The sequence below is a fragment of the Mytilus trossulus genome, chromosome 5 (assembly GCF_036588685.1).
Source record: "Mytilus trossulus isolate FHL-02 chromosome 5, PNRI_Mtr1.1.1.hap1, whole genome shotgun sequence".
Lineage (NCBI taxonomy): Eukaryota > Metazoa > Mollusca > Bivalvia > Mytilida > Mytilidae > Mytilus > Mytilus trossulus.
The window spans coordinates 19,325,437-19,343,071 of NC_086377.1; the positions used below are offsets into that span (position 1 = coordinate 19,325,437).

The 17,635-nt window shown below is 34.3% G+C and overlaps 1 protein-coding gene across 4 annotated transcripts; it reads right to left on the reverse strand.

Moving 5' to 3' along the window:
* Positions 1-1,247: 1,247 nt before the first annotated feature.
* On the reverse strand, positions 1,248-16,627 carry LOC134718626 (uncharacterized). 4 transcript variants are annotated; one of them, XM_063581270.1, is made up of 7 exons: positions 16,491-16,627; positions 11,910-11,960; positions 8,148-8,394; positions 7,456-7,554; positions 6,895-6,936; positions 3,123-3,443; positions 1,248-1,889 (listed from the first exon to the last, which is right to left on the reverse strand). In XM_063581270.1, exons 1-7 carry the CDS (start codon positions 16,498-16,500, stop codon positions 1,796-1,798), a joined length of 864 nt encoding a protein of 287 aa, XP_063437340.1. In that variant the 5' UTR covers positions 16,501-16,627; the 3' UTR covers positions 1,248-1,795. The 4 variants fall into 4 exon arrangements, with proteins under 4 accessions (XP_063437340.1, XP_063437339.1, XP_063437342.1 ...); XM_063581269.1 differs by having other exon boundaries at positions 8,136-8,394; positions 16,491-16,626; XM_063581272.1 differs by lacking the exons at positions 11,910-11,960; positions 16,491-16,627 and adding an exon at positions 9,358-9,384 and having other exon boundaries at positions 8,136-8,394.
* Positions 16,628-17,635: the final 1,008 nt, after the last annotated feature.

The window sequence follows — 17,635 nt, forward strand, 5'->3', positions numbered from 1 at the left end:
CATGAACCCTTTACCTATTGGTCTTATGTATTTCTGGTGTTACTTTCAGACTGTGTCCATAACCCTTGACCTATTGGTCTTATGTGTTTCTGGTGTTACTTTTAGACTGTGTTCGTAACCCCTGACCTATTGGTCTAATGTGTTTCTTATGTTACTTTCATCCTTTATCAATGACCCCTTGACCTATTGGTCTAGTGTGTTTCTTGTGTTCTTTTCAGACTGTGCCTGTAAATATTGGCCTATTGCTTTTGTTTTCGTTTTATTAATTTCTTTATCAAAAATAAAAAAAGATGGTAAATGTTTGCTATAGAGACAAATATCAACCAAGGGACAAGGGTGTTATCAACTATCGAACATTGTATGAACTTCCACAATGAGCAAAATGTAGTCGTATAATAAGCTATAAAAACACTGGATTGACAGATTGTGAAACAATCAAAATGGAGAAAAAAATAGCATTAAGCCTAATAAATGCCAAACAATAACGCCGTTAGGTCTTAAAAAATAAGCAAAACCGATCCGTCAGTTATAATAGACCCTAAATTGTCAATCATAAAACAATTCAAACGAGAAAACTAACGACCTTATTTATGTACAAAATATTTAACGAAAGTCAAACTATGATATATATACACCAACAAACCACAAGCACTAAAGGGTCTGACAAATATATCAGCTTGTTTTCAAGTCATTTCGGGGTCTTTTATGAGTTTTGTCAATTGTTGAAGGCTGGCCTGCGACCTATAAATTGGTCTCTGGTGGAAAGTTGTATCACTTCTGCTTTTTAGACGTATGTAAAAAAAAATCGGAAATCATTAAGAGATGACAATAAGTATCAAACCAGAACAAAATATGGCAAAATTTATAGAAAAAAAGAAAAAAATCATAAATAGAAGAAACTCTCAGATACATTGTACTACTTTTTTTGAAGTTGTAAATTGATATTAGGGGGAATGACAACTGAATGTGTTTTCTCTGCGTTAAGGTGTCAATAGGCAAATACAAAATACTGCATGCAAATTTGTTAGCACTTTATTTGTGTATCACATTTCAATATTAAATGGGAAATTTCTGGAAAGTATAAAATTAAACATATCAAATCTATTTCATATACTATACAAGAAATAAAAAATTACTACTAAGCAACACTTATCTCTTTTACCAGGTTCTTTAAAAGGTAACCGTTTCTATTGGTTAGCTATAGTCGTCACATGGTACGAGTTTGCTAATTGCTTAAACAGTTAAATTTAAACATGACTTTTGTAGTAAATTGTCACATAGTACGGCTTTGTATGTTGCTTGAGTTTCTGCTGGTTAATAATGTATTGCCCTACAGATGTTCTCCAGTTTTAGCTTAATTAAAATCACTGTGAAAATACTACTGACAATTTGTTTCCTCCCTTGGTTAGGTCAAAAATGAAATAGAGCATTACATTTGCTTTTCCTTCATGTGCAGAAGTCGTATCTTTTGCATTTGATATCGCTACTTTTATCACAAACAAATTCCATTTTTTTTATAACTTAAGTAACACCTTTAAGTTGTTGGTTGGAAAACAGATGTCATTAAAATCGATTTAAATATGCTTCATATATATATATATGCATGGTTACCCTTGTTTCGTTTTATTTAAAACAATACCAAATTTCGGAACATGTACGTCTGAACAAAAATAATCAAATGTAACAAAATATTAACTACAATATTTCAAAAGTATAAATTGTATAAATCAGATACAAAGTAAGAGCAACGTCTCAAATCAAGCAGCAAGCAATAAAGAGTCTCTAGTCACTAATCTCAAAAAGAGGTTTGTTTCGAGTCGTCTCCCTTTATCCTTTGGTAAGTATAGTAGACTCTTTTGAAATTATCTCGGTCAGCAATGCTGCTATCCCTGTAACATGTATATTATAAAAGTATTAGTATAATGCATTTATATGTGAAACCAATGTTTTCTTTTATAAAATTGCAGATAGTTTGATAAATTTACCTGAAATCGGCCCTATTTTCTAGTGGTGTTCATGTTGGGCATTCTTTGGTTTTCTATGTTGGTTAAATTTCTGTACTACTAATTTTTCTGTTCGTATTTTTTTTTAATCAGGTCAGTTTATTTTGAATTTCGACGTATGAGTTTAAATGTACCTTTACTATCTTTCGCCTCTGTTGTTTTTGTTTGTTTGTCGTAAGAAATATACATACCAATACTAAGAGCACTTGAGATCGTCTCTATTTTCAGGCGATGTTGATTTGATTGCCTTTGGTTGTCGAATTTCGTTTTAGGCAGCAACCATTTGATTTTCTGGGGGGGGGGGGGGGGGGGGGGGGGGGGGGGGAGGGCTATGATTTATTTTTCTACGCAAACTTTTTTTTCCGCCTTCGGCGAAAAACAATCTATTTTTTTGTTTTTTGGCGACAAGATGAAAACAATTTTTTTCTTTCAATTTTAGCATTACATATAGTGGCAGCTAAGGGTGAAACAAACATTTTTTTTTCTCAGGGTCAAAAACAAGTTATTTTTTCTCCAAAAACTAGAAACAAACTTTTGTTCTCCAAAAAAAAACATAGCCCCCCCCCCCCCCCCCCCAGAAAATCAAATGGTTGCTGCCTTATGCCATGCCGTTGTCAGTTTTACCGTAATTAGTTGTTTTAAAACTTATATTAGATAGCTGTACAGCTTAGTAATGTTGTCTACATGTGCAATGTTAAAAACATACTAAAATGGCACAGCTACGTACACCTAATCGCTGTTTATTCCATTCTGGATAAGTTCTAAAATTACACAACTTTTTCATCCAGTTGAAGCTATCTAGGACCCTGTTTAAACAATTCACCATACATGATACTTTTTAATGAGACCTGTTTAAACTACCGTAAATACTTCAAACAAAATATTTTTTTCTTCAATTTTAATTACGAAAAAAGTGGATCATACTATATCAAAGTTTCTTGATGATCACTTTCTAAAGTTTTTTCTCCCTCAGCTCACTACTGATGACCTCCGTTTTTCGGCTGGTGACCCAAACAGGAAGTTGTATAAATAACTGTTTTTCTAGGAATGGGCTAAATAGCGATAAGGTGTATTAACAGATAGATTCCGAATATCGATGATAAGACATTTTCTACTTACCCTCGAATATCTCTTTCGTAAATATATTCAGTTTCCGGTAGCGTCATTCTTGTGGTATCCATGGTGATATGTCTGGAGATTTCGTATTCAGCAATAAGTTCTTCGCCTCCTCCTCCACTTCCGTCCATCCTTTGCACAGACGCATATCTACCGCCATCAGTTCCCATACCACCGGATCCGGATTCCTCGTACATTTCCCGCCTCATTTCCATTTCCGACATCTGTTTGCCCATGTTGACGTCATGCACGTCATTACCTCCTTCCCAGCCTCCATCTCGCGTGAGTTCACGTAATCTTGTTTCTACTTCATCATCCGGAACACTGAAAACAAAATTAAGAAGTTAAACTGGACATAGATCACCTTCTACTAAATCGTCAGGAACACTGAAAACAAAATAAAAAATCAAACTAGTCTGAGAGACAATTCATTTCCTACTTCATCGTTTGAAACACTGAATATTTATAATAGAACATTTAAGCTGGACAGTTTCTATTTCATCGACTGGAACTCTGTTAAAACAAAATTTATTTTAACTGTACACCAGAAGTCGATCAGATTATCTAAATCGTACACAAAATTATGATTCTGCAACAATCACTACATTATTATTGATTAAAGATATGAAATATTCGAAGAACCATCCTTGACGCTTTGGTTATCAATCAAAAGGCTAGTTCTGTCAAATACGCTTTCTTAACTTCGACGCTTTCTTAAGTTCGATAAAACAAAATAATATCTTATACATTTAAGATTTAATATAGTCTTGTCAACAATCCGAAACAACGGAGAACTTTACTTAAAAAAATAGTTTATTCAATTCAATTCAATATTTTATTGCAAAGAGCACAATAGAGGCGTGATCCAAATACAGAAAATTATAATATTAAAACAACATATAAATGACATGAAGATTCATGTAACAATTGAAGTCATGAGACAATTCTATGTATACAAATACATTATAAACTGATATTGATACCATAGACTTATATTTCAGTATTATTGTAGATTTTCATATATTTACTTAAAACACACAATATAAGATATTTATATATATATATAGCTGATCTGTAACAATAACATCTTCATGCCTTATATAGCATGTACTGTAGTACGCCGCTAGATTAAAACTGACGTGGAAAGGTAACACATGCCTACCGTAAGCTCTTTTTTTTAGAGCCCAGGTGGTCGTGTGGTCTAGCGGGACGGCTGCAGTGCAGGCGATTTGGTGTCACGATATCACAGTAGCATGGGTTCGAATCCCGGCTAGGGAAGAACCAAAAATTTGCGAAAGCAAATTTACAGATCTAACATTGTTGGGTTGATGTTTAGACGAGTTGTATATACATTATGTACACAGCCATGTATCACCATCATTGATGGCGATCCGATGGATACATCTGTTGTAGGGTTGTCACTGACTCAGACGTACTTATGAATATAATTATTTTCTGTGACTGTATCTTACATTAATTTGTAGGATCCTTTACTATAGATAATTTAGCTGATCTGTAACAATAACATCTTCATGACTTATATATCATGTACTGTAGTACGCCGCTAGATTAAAACTGACGTGGAAAGGTAACACATGCCCACCGAAAGCTCTTTTTTTGAGAGCCCAGGTGGTCGTGTGGTCTAGCGGGACGGCTGCAGTGCAGGCGATTTGGTGTCACGATATCACAGTAGCATGGGTTTGAATCCCGGCGAGGGAAGAACCAAAAATTTGCGAAAGCAAATTTACAGATCTTACATTGTTGGGTTGATGTTTAGACGAGTTGTATATATTTAGTCGTTGACTATTTATTCAGTCATTTTTTTTATATATATATATATATATATATAAAATGACTGAATAAATAGTCAACGATAAATCTTACGGGGCGATGGATCATATAAACATGATGCAGTACACTACATAATATAATATATAACAAGTCTAATTTGAATTGACATGATTCATTTTTCATCGTGCAATTACCGAAGAAGGATATCTGTTATCCGAAATATCTAACATATTGTTCGTTTTATTGTGTTTTTGGTGATGTTGTATTCTTTTAGACTTGTTATATATATATATATATATATATATATATACATAAGTACGTCTGAGTCAGTGACAACCCTACAACAGATGTATCCATCGGATCGCCATCAATGATGGTGATACATGGCTGTGTACATAATGTATATACAACTCGTCTAAACATCAACCCAACAATGTTAGATCTGTAAATTTGCTTTCGCAAATTTTTGGTTCTTCCCTCGCCGGGATTCGAACCCATGCTACTGTATATATATGTATATGCACAAACTACTGTAAAAGATTATTATCTGATGAAACGGTATGGTGGTCTCTCAAATCAAGAGCTTCTTCAATATACATACAAATAGATTTTAATTCCTTTTCAGTCATAGGATTTAACATTTTGGTAAAATTTACATCCAAATTATTTGAATTAATATCATTAATTTTATATTTAGATCTAATTGTGTTATATTGCAGACATTCAATCAAGGAATGAATCTCATTTTCAATTTTTTCTGTGCAAAATTTACAAAATCTCTTATTAGATGGTATTTTTGGTCTTGCATACCTCCCAGTTTCTATTGCTAATGAGTATGCACTTATTCTTAATTTAGTGAGTTTTTTTCTAAGGTATTTAGGAATATTAAAATTTAAATATTCTTGTTGTTTAATAAATTTAGTATAAATTTTACTAAAAAATAAAAGTTTACCACAGTTTCCATCTTTATCTTAGAAAGTTAAAAAAAAAATATTTTTGTAGAAATCTTCTAGTTTCTGTTTGAAATTACTATTACAATGCTTGTTAAAGGGTATTACAATATATTTCATTAATTCAGATAGTTTATAAGACCATGAATTTTCTCTATTTGTGAGAGTTTTGGCCACTTCAAAAGCAGCCTTGAGAATGTCATGCGGACCACCAGACTGTTCACCAATATCACTGAGACGCTCATAATATTTAAACATAAGTTGATAACATTTAATGCTAATGGGTAAAGTGCCCAATTCACACCGCACTGCTAGATTGGAAGACTTTCCATGAACCCCAAGTATGTTTTTAAATATGGAGTTTTGTGTTTTTTCTAATTTACTTTTGTCTAATGCTTCAAAGTTTGGTTTGAATTCTGATATCCATACTTCTGATCCATAAGTTAAAATAGGAGTTATCATTGAATTAAAAAGCTGGAGCCAAGTCTTAACAGACAAATTTTCTCTATATGGTAGTTTTGACTTCAATGCAAAATATGCTTTTTTAGCTTTATCTGAGAGGCTTGACACTGTGTTTATAGAGAAAACAATCTGTACTTTGTAACAAATAAACTAGGAATATTATAACTTGTATCTGCTGTTGCTCTGGATAGTAAACCCGAAAATGATAGGAAATAACAAATAGAAGTTATTTCTAGTATATGCATGTCCGTATCAAAAGTAAATTTTTCACAAACATACTAAAACCGAGGAAAATTCAAAACGGAAGATCAAAAACTTGAACACATCAAACGAATGGACAATAACTGTCTTATTCCTGACTATGAACAGACATTTTCTTATGAAGAAAATGGGAGATTTAAACTGGTTTTGTAACTACATTTAGCTAAACCTCTCGCTTGTATGACAGCGCATAAAATTCCATTATTTTGACAACGATGTGTAAACGAAACAAACCGGCATGTCTAAAATACGGGTAAGCAGTCAACATTGTGTTATAATATAAATCACTATAACCAAAAATGTATACATACCCTCGTAGAGTTTCTAGCCATACTCGAGGAAGTTTCATGTCCCTACAAAATCATAAAAAATATATTTTCAAGATTTGTAAGACCTTTTCACTATTTTCATATCTTCCGAATTGATTTTAATTCATTTGCAAAAGTAGCCATTCATTAAAATTATATTCATATAATATTTGAAAATCATTCTTTATTATATCTAGATAGTACACAAAGGGAAGTAACTCTAACTTAAATTATAGACGAAACCTCGTTATCTGAATGCCATTCCTGAATGGCTTGAAACATAGTTTCTATCTAATGAAATTTTACACTATTTGCTTATTACTTTTATACATGTAGATACATGTACAGAAATTTACAAATGAAAACAACATGTTGTTTTGATTTAATAGTTTACACTCCAGGCTAAATTATAAAGCATGTATACGTGTGTTTAATGTTAGCTAAAAAAGAAGACGGTAGAAATTTACATTGTAAAATCAAAGTCAGTTGGGAAAAAAAATATCGAAAGAAAATCTTATTAGCATTTAAATTGTATTATTGAATTCTTATTCTTAATACACTTACACTTCATACAAGTTGTCATGGTCAAATCGGTCCAGTTTGTCCCAATTCTTATCCCAAGAACGATAACTCCCAATAGATTCTACGTCTGTACTTCGTCCACTGAAATTGAAATATTCTCCACTGAATATTAAAATAGCGACTGAAGCAAGCAAATGTGGACTACTTTCTCTGCATATCAGACAAATAACGAAACTAAAAGCAGGACGAAGCGACATGAAACGACGAAAATTCAAACAGGAACATATTAATACATGTACATCTCTAATTAGATTTTTAATAAATGGTGCCGTTTGTTCAAATGATTTAATGATTTCTGAGTTTGGTTTTGGATCTCAGTTACAGCACTGAAATATCAAATGATCGTATATTAAAAGTCTTAAGGTGGTACCCAACACTTTCACTAAAATTAATTTGGCTCGTTTAATTTCGAAAATTTTTGTCAAAGTAAATTTAACAAAAATTTACAAAATTCCAAAACAATTTGAACCAACCGTTTTGTCAGAAAAAATATACAAGTTAGTTTGACAAACACCAGTTTTGATCATTGAGAAGCTTAATATTCCTTTTCAGTACAACACAACATAATAATATGTTTAGCTGACTTTACAGAGTTATCTCCCTGTAGTGTAAGGTACAACCTTAAAAGCGATAAAGCATTTAGTTAGATTTAAACGACAAACCTGTTAACAAACCTTGAAAATTCATGGATATTTTTTCTCTTTTGTGTCCCTGCTGCTGCTGCAGCGGCAGCAGCCTTCTTTTTCCCGCCTCCTCCACAACAAGCGAATGGCAGAGGACACAAACAACACAAGAGCGGAAGTGCTAGGAAGAGAAATGTTGCGAGTCCAGCTAACACGCCAGCTAACACCGCTGTTTCATCGTCAGTCATACCAGTTATAGCAGATGTTGACGTCTGTCCTTTGACTACTTCAGCATACCCTGAAATGTTATGTTTCTCGTTAAGCTTGAAATCTTTATTTTTGGCCTTACGTTGGAATAAAAGGACAGAGATATTGTCCAGTAAACTATAAAAAAAAATGGATTCAGAATTATGATAGCATCTGTTTTCATGAGCAGATTTAAAATAAAATAAAATGGGGATCAGATTTTAGGAAAAAAACATACCCCACATTGAAGTTAAACGAACGTTCCCTGATTGATCACGTGAAAGGTACCACTCATCTGTTTTTACTATACACTTACCAAACTCAGAGGAACATTGACACATGGCGTCCTCCGCAATCTTATACTTTACGCTTACCAAACTCAGATGTACATTGACACATGACGTCCTCCGCAATCTTAAACTTTACACTTACCAAACTCAGATGTACATTGACACATGACGTCCTCCGCTATCTTATACTTTACACTTACCAAACTCAGAGGTACATTGACACATGGCGTCCTCTGCAATCTTATACTATACACTTACCAAACTCAGAGGTACATTGACACATGGCGTCCTTCGCAATCTAATACTATACACTTACCAAACTCAGAGGTACATTGACACATAGCGTCCTCCGCAATCTTATACTATACACAGTTTACCAAACTCAGAGGTACATTGACACATGGCGTCCTCCGCAATCTTATAATATACACTTACCAAACTCAGAGGTACATTGACACATGGCGTCCTTCGCAATCTAATACTATACACTTACCAAACTCAGAGGTACATTGACACATAGCGTCCTCCGCAATCTTATACTATACACTTACCAAACTCAGAGGTACATTGACACATGGCGTCCTCCGCAATCTTATAATATACACTTACCAAACTCAGAGATACATTGACACATGGCGTCCTCCACAATCTTATAATATACACTTACCAAACTCAGAGGTACATTGACACATGGCGTCCTCCGCAATCTTATACTATACACGTACCAAACTCAGATGTACATTGACACATGGCGTCCTCCGCAATCTTATACTATACACTTACCAAACTCAGAGGTACATTGACACATGGCGTCCTCCGCAATCTTATACTATAAACTTACCAAACTCAGAGGTACATTGACACATGACGTCCTCCGCAATCTTATACTATACACTTACCAAACTCAGAGGTACATTGACACATGGCGTCCTCCGCAATCTTTTACTACACACTTACCAAACTGAGAGGTACATCGAAACATGGCGTCCTCCACAATCTTATACTATACACTTACCAAACTCAGAGGTACATTGACACATGGCGTCCTCCGCAATCTTATACTATACACTTACCAAACTTGGAGGTAAATTGACATATGGCCTCCTCCGCAATCTTTTACTACACACTTACCAAACTCAGAGGTACATTGACACATGGCGTCCTCCGCAATCTTATACTATACACCTACCAAACTCAGAGGTACATTGACACATGGCGTCCTCCGCAATCTTATACTATACACTTACCAAACTCAGAGGTACATTGACACATGGCGTCCTCCGCAATCTTATACTATACACTTACCAAACTCAGAGGTACATTGACACATGGCGTCCTCCGCAATCTTATACTATACACTTACCAAACTCAGAGGTACATTGACACATGGCGTCCTCCGCAATCTTATACTATACACTTACCAAACTCAGAGGTACATTGACACATGACGTCCTCCGCAATCTTATAATATACACTTACCAAACTCAGAGGTACATTGACACATGGCGTCCTCCGCAATCTTATAATATACACTTACCAAACTCAGAGGTACATTGATACATGGCGTCCTCCGCAATCTTATACTATACACTTACCAAACTCAGAGGTACATTGACACATGGCGTCCTCCGCAATCTTATAATATACACTTACCAAACTCAGAGGTACATTGACACATAGCGTCCTCCGCAATCTTATACTATACACTTACCAAACTCAGAGGTACATTGACACATGGCGTCCTCCGCAATCTTATACTATAAACTTACCAAACTCAGAGGTACATTGACACATGGCGTCCTTCGCAATCTTATACTATACACTTACCAAACTCCGAGGTACATTGACACATGGCGTCCTCCGCAATCTTATACTATACACTTACCAAACTCAGAGGTACATTGACACATGGCGTCCTCCGCAATCTTATACTATACACTTACCAAACTCCGAGGTACATTGACACATGGCGTCCTCCGCAATCTTATACTATAAACTTACCAAACTCAGAGGTACATTGACACATAGCGTCCTCCGCAATCTTATACTATACACTTACCAAACTCAGAGGTACATTGACACATGGCGTCCTCCGCAATCTTATACTATAAACCTACCAAACTCAGAGGTACATTGACACATGACGTCCTCCGCAATCTTATACTATACACTTACCAAACTCAGAGGTACATTGACACATGGCGTCCTCCGCAATCTTATAATATACACTTACCAAACTCAGAGGTACATTGATACATGGCGTCCTCCGCAATCTTATACTATACACTTACCAAACTCAGAGGTACATTGACACATGGCGTCCTCCACAATCTTATAATATACACTTACCAAACTCAGAGGTACATTGACACATAGCGTCCTCCGCAATCTTATACTATACACTTACCAAACTCAGAGGTACATTGACACATGGCGTCCTCCGCAATCTTATACTATACACTTACCAAACTCCGAGGTACATTGACACATGGCGTCCTCCGCAATCTTATACTATACACTTACCAAACTCGGAGGTACATTGACACATGGCGTCCTCCGCAATCTTATACTATACACTTACCAAACTCCGAGGTACATTGACACATGGCGTCCTCCGCAATCTTATACTATACACTTACCAAACTCCGAGGTACATTGACACATGGCGTCCTCCGCAATCTTATACTATACACTTACCAAACTCGGAGGTACATTGACACATGGCGTCCTCCGCAATCTTATACTTTACACTTACCAAACTCAGAGGTACATTGACACATGGCGTCCTCCGCAATCTTATACTATACACTTACCAAACTCCGAGGTACATTGACACATGGCGTCCTCCGCAATCTTATAATATACACTTACCAAACTCAGAGGTACATTGACACATAGCGTCCTCCGCAATCATATACTATACACTTACCAAACTCCGAGGTACATTGACACATGGCGTCCTCCGCAATCTTATACTATACACTTACCAAACTCAGAGGTACATTGACACATAGCGTCCTCCGCAATCTTATACTATACACTTACCAAACTCAGAGGTACATTGACACATGGCGTCCTCCGCAATCTTATAATATACACTTACCAAACTCAGAGGTACATTGACACATAGCGTCCTCCGCAATCATATACTATACACTTACCAAACTCCGAGGTACATTGACACATGGCGTCCTCCGCAATCATATACTATACACTTACCAAACTCCGAGGTACATTGACACATGGCGTCCTCCGCAATCTTATACTATACACTTACCAAACTCAGAGGTACATTGACACATGGCGTCCTCCGCAATCTTCACTGCTCCTGTTTAATATAAGGACAAATTTAAACTTCGGTTACAATACAACATAACAGTAACTATCAGTGCGGTTCCCGATTTTTTTTTTAAAAGGGGCGATATCTAGAACGAAAACAAAAGCACCTAGCGAGGCGAACACATTTTTTTTATTATTGGATTGCAAATCATGAAGAGGACGTACGCTTTTTTATACCCTTTACGTCCTTGTCTGAATTTGCGACTGACTGCATACGACAAAGGAGAATACAAATGCTTTAGAAAAGTAAGTTAAAACTAACAAAATAGTCCGGCGGCTACAAGCATATTTCAGACGAATTGTGCACATCCTGCTACAAGCATGACATTTGGCATAGACCTTCCTCAACTATTACTCTGTTATATCAGATAGGGAGGCAAGATGTATACAATTTTTCACAGAGCCACCGTACTAAAATTTGTATCTGTAGCACATATCGAGCACCTGATTTTTGTACCCTTGACCAAACTTATATTAGCATGTCGATGCTTATCCTCAATTTTAATAATTTTATTTGCCAGGATAAGAAAAATCCAAATTTATGATTATTTCTTATTTTATCTCTGGGTATGTTGTTTAAATATATCGTTAAATAATCTTTGAATATGAGATATTAATACCATTTCATTTGGCCTTTACTTTTCTTTTCGCCTTTTCATTTGTATGTTTTTCTTTTCATTGTCCCCCTATCGTTTTATTTTTGAATTTTAAAGTAGTTTTTAAACGGATATAGTCGAAACAAATAATATACTGAAGACTCGGTCTGTAAGTAATTGCTTAAATCAAACTTCGAACGCTGATAATAATTACGTGAAGTGCGAATTTTCGCTGATTCGATTTTTACAGCCGATGCTTAAACTTACGCTATTCTATAGTATGATCAACAATGTGTCCGTATGAGGTGACTGATCTGTCGGTAGAATATTACCACGCAGAATTTGAAAATGAATGGGTCTATCACAAGAGTCTACTAGGTTAAAATTTATTTTACTGTTAATAATTTCTGATCGTGAGCATGATTAACCATTGCAAAGCACGTTGAAAGTTTTGCTCATTTTGTTTGACTAGTACAAAGCAGGATACTAATAGTGTTGTCACGTTATTTTAAAAAACAGTTCTCGTCATGATGCTTGTTATATCGGCTACTGGACATAAATCTTAAATTTTAAACTGGTATTCAGTTCTGTATTTTGTTGTCTTTGACATTGCAAATCTAAATTTAAAACATCTTTCATAAAATCAATTAACTTATGTAATTTGAATGGTCATTTATAGGATTTTTTAAAAGAGTTTTGCCACATTAAACATTCTCTTGTGTGTGATTTTTTTGTTAGATATTTGCAACAGTTTACATAACTTTAGATTTGATCAATTTCCAGGTGTTTATCATTTGGTTATATGTATATTGGGAAATAAGCCATAACGCCACAAAGTATGCACATGTAGCTTTGGTACAGTGAGTTGTAGGAAAGTCAGAACAATCAAATTCAATTGGTACTGGTGTGACTAAAAACAGGGATGGACCTAAACTTTGTTTTCTATTCAAATTTATGCTCAGCTTGAACAAAGAATAATATGCACTTGACATATAGAGTTTGCGTCTGTTCAATATTCGGAAGTTGCATGCTGGTCGTTAATTTGAATTTTTGCTTTACTTTCTTTTATTGTGGGGTTGTAATTTCCATATTTTCTTTACTTATTTTCATATTTCTTCTTGTCATATACAATGTAGTTTATTGATTGTTGCCCCCCCCCCCCTTGAAAAATATTTGTTTTATGATCATGTTTGATGATTTTAGTTTTTCAAATATTTCTAGGGTGACACTTTTCTTCGAAATAGAGAAAAACATAATAATTTTAATAATAAACTCATCATAGATACCAGGACTTAATTTACTATATATACGCCAGACGCGCGTTTCGTTTACAAAAGACTCATCATTGATGCTCGAATCCAAAAAAAGTTAAAAAGGCCAAATAAAGTACGAGGTTGAAGAGCATTGAGGACCAAAATTGCGGATTAAAAGAGAAATTATTTGTTTATTTATTTATTGATGTTCTTATTTATCTATTAAGTTGTTTTTAAGTATTTATACAAATAAACATCAATTATCCTTTTATAAAAAAATAATAGGCTTTAAATAACTTTATGATGTCAGTTTCCAAACAGAAATAAAACCATTCATTTGTATCTGTCGATCTGTTTGTCGACATCAATTTACAGATATACATCTCAAACATTCTTTAGTTCGTTTGACAAGTCAACAACCAAAGGGCAATAACATGTGTGTATTGCCTTTGTATCAATGCATGTTTTAGGATGGTGGTTTTGACAATTAAATATCTCCTATCCCCGGGGCACTACATTTTATCTGGCCATCAAACTGGTGTTTATGACTAACACGATGTAAAATGAGAGTGACTATGCCCAGACGAATACACAGAAAACTGTGTAAGTTAAAGATTGAATTGCTGTTTTAGTTGCTGTTAATAAGGTCACCTAAGGTCATCTGAAGTACATATTGATCACTGGAAAGAAGACAATTATTTTACGAAATATTCTGTTTGAATAGGGTTTTGATGGGGTTTACGGAAAACGACGGGACACAAAACATGTATAAAAAATAAACAAATTAAAGTTTGAAAAACAATAGACCAAACAAGTATAGAACAGAGAATAAATGCGTGCGTAAATATAAACAATAAAGAATAAAGGGAAACATAGACAAAAAATTGAGAAAATTTAATGGACCGTACCTTTAAGATATACAAAAATGAAGGACTCCCCCCTTCCCTTTTCTCTCCATTCAGACTCTCTTTTATATTATTGTTCAAAAGTGAAATATTTATCTAGAATATAATATATGCGCGTTCGAAGCTCATTAGAACGAATTTCGAAAGGACATAGCAAACTCTGACAGCATTTTATAGATTGTTAAGTTGAATACTTGTTTTTTTAATTCTTAATATCAGCTGATCAATGTCTTATCTATCTGTTTTCAGAATATTTTGGGTTTTTTTTATTATCTTTCCGACTTTTCTGTAATGTTTTTTTTTGGCTTTTATGTCGTTGATCTCAGTGTACGATTACGCAATAACAATAAAATACATTTATTTTGAAATATTACCAATAAATACACGATGTGAAAAAGAGGTAAGATTAGTTTCTTTTATATTCCTTTCCCAATCCGGGACTTTTTCAGTAATTTTCTGATTCACTGGATGACATGTTCACGTATGTGCTTAAAATGCGCTTCTCAAAACAGTCGATCCTACAAGCACATGTACATCATGCACAGTAAATCAAATTATAGCTGGATACTTTTAAATATCTAAATCGATTATAGATTTTTTTTTCTTTTAATCCTTTTTCTAAAATATCAATCTCATAAGGGTATCAAAAGTAAGAAGAAGCCACCGTATTATCATTGGGATTTCATTCATATTTGGTGAAACGTTTTAAAAGATTATACCCAATTTTCAAAATCTTAACACAATTGGTTTCTACAGCAACACAATAGGACTGAAGATATTTATGAAATGTTTGCGAATGGTTTAGGTGGACGCTTCGTCCCCGAGGGTATCACCAGCCCAGTAGTCAACACCCGGTGTTGACATGAATATCAATAATGTGGTCATTTTTATAAATAAGCTGTTTACAAAACTTTGAATATTTCGAAAAAAAACTAAGGATTTTCTTATCCCAGGCATAGATTACCTTAGCTGTATTTGGCCAGATTTGGCACAACTTTTTGAAATTTTGGTTCCTCAATGCTCTTCAACTTTGTACTTGTTTGGCTTTATAACTATTTTGATATGAGCGTCACTGATGAGTCTTATGTAGATGAAACGCGCGTCCAGCGTACTAAATTATACTCCTGGTACTTTTGATAACTATTTACATTTTATAATGTATTTTTATACTTGTTTATGGTGTTGTATTGTTTCAATTGTCAAAGTTAAAGACCCCTTTGATTTTCTTTTTGGAGTTTGATTTGATTTGATGCATGTACCTGCAACACATTTTCAGTTTCCAATTATAGATATTTAGTTTTACAATTTCATTTAGTTTTATTAATCTATTTAGACCACATTGACTTTTCGTGTTTCCATGTACAACATTTTCTATGTTTTCATATCACTGATTATGTCAACTACAAGTTAACAATTTACTATAGTTTCCTAACGAACAAACTTTTATCATAGTTTTTTACAAGCTTTTATACATTTTTTACACACTGTTGTCCTTACAAATTTCATGCATACATGTTTATTTTCGTGTGAAAACTGGTTAAGTGATTTGAATTTGTTGAAAAATATAAAATACACGAATTCAACAAACCATAATAATAGCTTTTACAAGCTTGATGCAGTTTTTAAAACATTGTTATCATTGTCTCTCCAAATTTCAGGCATGCAAGTTCATCTTCTTAAAATAAACTAGTAAAGAGATTCGAATTTGTTGAGAATTAATAGATGCTGGAAGAATTTGTGAAATTTCAAAACTTATAATACTTACCGAGAGACATAATGAAAAAATTCTATCCGTCGCAAAAAATAATTTTTCCCGAAAATATCCACTTGTTTCTTGAATTAAAACAACATCTAACTTTACTTTGTTAGTAAAAAGCCAGAGGCTATTCGAATGTTGTTAAGTCATTCGTGACTTATAAATGAAACTCCTTAGCCAAGGGGATAGATAAAGATGAAGAGGTTTGTGTGTTGATAAAGGAGACATATATTTGCAGTGGCGGATCCAGGATATATATGAATAAAACTTTGTTTCCCCAAGTAAAAACTCGGTAAAAAATTAAATAAAATTTTGAAGATATATGTATAGTGTTTTTACATTGATATTTTTCTTTAAAATGATTAATATGCAGTTTGAAATTTATTCATGTATTGATTTAATTATTGATTGGTGATTGGTGATTGTCTGACGCATCCTCCTCATCTTGTGGTCTATTTCACCTCCACTCCAATAAACGGAAACATTTTAATTAGTGAGATTTGATTATATATGTGTACCAAATTAGATTTTCAAACTGATACGTATGAATAAACTGATATTGGGAAAATAGATGAGTGTTTGTGATGGCCAGAGGCAGCAAGCCAACAAAACTAAAAAGGATACTGAAAAATGTGTTATATGTTTCTCAATAAAAACCCGACCTCCTGCAACCATTTCATTACTTATGTACTAGCTGACTCGCGCGTGTTGATCGCATTTTGATAGTCGTGATCTCATACATCATCAGTTGCATATGTGTATCCAGTCTTTATCAGGGTAATTATAAAGAAGATGTGGTATGATTGCCAATGAGACCACTCCCCACAAGAGACCAAAATGACACAGATTTACAATAACAGGTCATCGCACGGCATTCAACAATGAGCAAAGCCCATACCGCTATAAAAGACCCCAAAATGAGAATGTAAAACAATTCAAACGAGAAAACTAACAACCTTATTTATTTAAAATTAATGAACGAAAAACAAATATGTAACGCATAAACAAACGACAACCACTGAATTATACAGGTTCCTCACTTGGGACAGGCACATACATAATTAATGTGGCGGGGTTAAAATTTTACATGTTAGCGGGATCCAAACCCTTCTACCATGGGACAGTGGTATAACAGTACAAGTTGAGAACGAACT